Below are 2,157 nucleotides of genomic sequence, written 5' to 3'. Positions count from 1 at the left end.
GAATTTCATTCTCAATCACCGGATAGACACAAAGAGCTTGGCTCCCGCCGTTCACCCGCGCCTCTCCCGTTCCTCCCCCACCCGCGCCTCTCTCTCAATCACCAGAATTTCTAATCACCAGAATTTCTAATCACCAGAATTTCCAATCACCAGAATTTCCAATCACCAGAATTTCCAATCACCAGAATTTCCAATCACCAGAATTTCCAATCACCAGATTCTCCCGTTCACGGGTTGCTTTCCCCCAACCCCCATTCACTGGATACTTTATCTCTCGTTCACCAGCTCCTTTCCCCCATTGCTTTCACCCCTTCTAATCACCAGTTGCTTTCCCCCAACCCCCATTCACTGGATACTTTATCTCTCGTTCACCAGCTCCTTTCCCCCATTGCTTTCACCCCTTCTAATCACCAGTTGCTTTCCCCCATCTCTAGGCAATAAAAACAACCATAATTGTTATCTCTCATACTATCGATCCCAATCGCTAGAAATTGGCTTTTTCCCCATTCGCTATAAATCGCAGCAGTTTGCCAGAATTAGTTTTATCTCTCCGAAATAATTAATGTACCCAAAATTGGACCGCCAGTTTATTATTCTTTTTAGGGGAATCTCTATGGGAGTTTAACATTACAATAAAGCTAAAAGGTCCAGTTTGGGGTACATTTGGTCCGAAATGGGGTACATAGGGCCGAAAATGGTGACTTTGGTCGTTTTTGGGGTACATTTGGTCCATTTTGGTCCATTTTTGGGTACATCCCTGCTTTCCCCCATCCCCATTCTCCAAAATTAGTTTTCCTCGCGCAGATATCTGGAGATTAGATTTTTACCCGTTTGCTTATCGCTTTCGAACCCCTTAATTTCTAATCTCTAGGCAATAAAAACAAGTTATTTACATTTAATTTTTTATTTTAGAACTTTGTTTTACATGTTAGTAGGTACTATCAGATATTCCATTAGATGGTTATCTTGTACATTACACAATTAAAACAAATTAAAGTAGTTAAGTTTACAGGCATTTAAATGGGGTGAAACGATCTCCTGCAACTTAATTTAATTAAAAGTTCTAACTCACGTATTTGTAGTGTTTAGCAACAGTATCGTCTGACATCCGAGGGACAGTTACAAACGTCTTCTTCTGGTACAGGTGAGAAGCTTTTGTCAGAGACCGTAGTTGCTTTTGGCGTCGGGGGAATGTCCCATTCTAGCGAAAGGTACTTTTTTTCCGATGGTGAATTATCCCTAGCCGGACAGTTTGGAAAGAATCTAGCATGTTCAAGTTCTGGTACGTCTCCTGATTTCCATCCTTCTAATACGCCATGGCATTTGTAACATCGTACTTCATCGCCCCGCTGAATATAGTAGAATCCAGCCTTCGCTAGTTGCTCCTTAGTGACGTGCGGATTTTTCCAGTGACGAAACGTTTCAAGTCGATACACTTCAATGTCCATAGCTGATCTAGACCAAATACGTTCTATAGTTTCAAATGATACATTCTCTAAGCCTACATTTACCCCTAAGTCTACTAAACCTAATTTTATCAATATGGTTAAATTTCTACGCTAAAATTATCAATATAAATGCTTTTTTCAATATGCAAATTGTTTTAAATATGTCTAAAAATATAGTCTATTACCAAGAAAAAATAGTTACTTACTTTATGGGTAGAAATCCTTTGTCAAGCTGTAGAAAAGACTGAGCGAACCGTCAGCAGGTCTTTACTCGTCAATGTGCCGTAGAGAAATGACGCACGGAAGATTAATTTATTCCTATCTTGTTGAGAATAATTCATCACGTGATCTAAACTTCAAATAACCCTCAAATTCTATTGGCTGTCTCTCTCTGACAGTTTAAACTGCCTCTAATGATTGACGGCACATATTAACCCACTTGAGTATTTGGAAAAAACCCTTTGCTACTCAAGGAGAGTTTTGGAAATACCACGTTGACGATATCAAAATCGAGCTCTCACTTGAAAATGTTTACGGAAAACAATCCTCTTGGAAAATTGAGTTACGTAGAAGATTGCTAAAAAATGGCTATGTGTTAAGTTTTTTTCAATAATGAGTCTTATTTTTTACATTTTAAAGTATTTATTAAGAGTGATAAATCCTATGACTACACTGACGGCATATCTTAAGTACCGGTGGAAAAATCCAG

General features: G+C 38.9%; 1 protein-coding gene across 1 annotated transcript; it reads right to left on the bottom strand.

The window, feature by feature from the left end:
* Positions 1 to 1,015: 1,015 nt before the first annotated feature.
* Positions 1,016 to 1,697, bottom strand: LOC149923142 (death-associated inhibitor of apoptosis 2-like). The gene is made up of 2 exons (XM_090164217.1): positions 1,655 to 1,697; positions 1,016 to 1,455 (listed from the first exon to the last, which is right to left on the bottom strand). The coding sequence occupies exon 2, from the start codon at positions 1,446 to 1,448 to the stop codon at positions 1,086 to 1,088; it is 363 nt and encodes a 120-aa protein (XP_090020343.1). The 5' UTR covers positions 1,449 to 1,455; positions 1,655 to 1,697; the 3' UTR covers positions 1,016 to 1,085.
* Positions 1,698 to 2,157: the final 460 nt, after the last annotated feature.

The sequence above is a fragment of the Leiobunum rupestre genome, chromosome 11, assembly GCF_980474605.1.
Source record: "Leiobunum rupestre chromosome 11, qqLeiRupe1.1.hap1, whole genome shotgun sequence".
Lineage (NCBI taxonomy): Eukaryota > Metazoa > Arthropoda > Arachnida > Opiliones > Sclerosomatidae > Leiobunum > Leiobunum rupestre.
The sequence above is the reverse complement of the archived record's forward strand: the minus strand, read 5'-3'. Positions and strand labels throughout refer to the sequence as shown.

Coding starts and splice junctions, on each gene's coding strand:
- LOC149923142 (XM_090164217.1), bottom strand. CDS start 1,448: ATGGACATTGAAGTGTATCGACTTGAAACGTTTCGTCACTGGAAAAAT.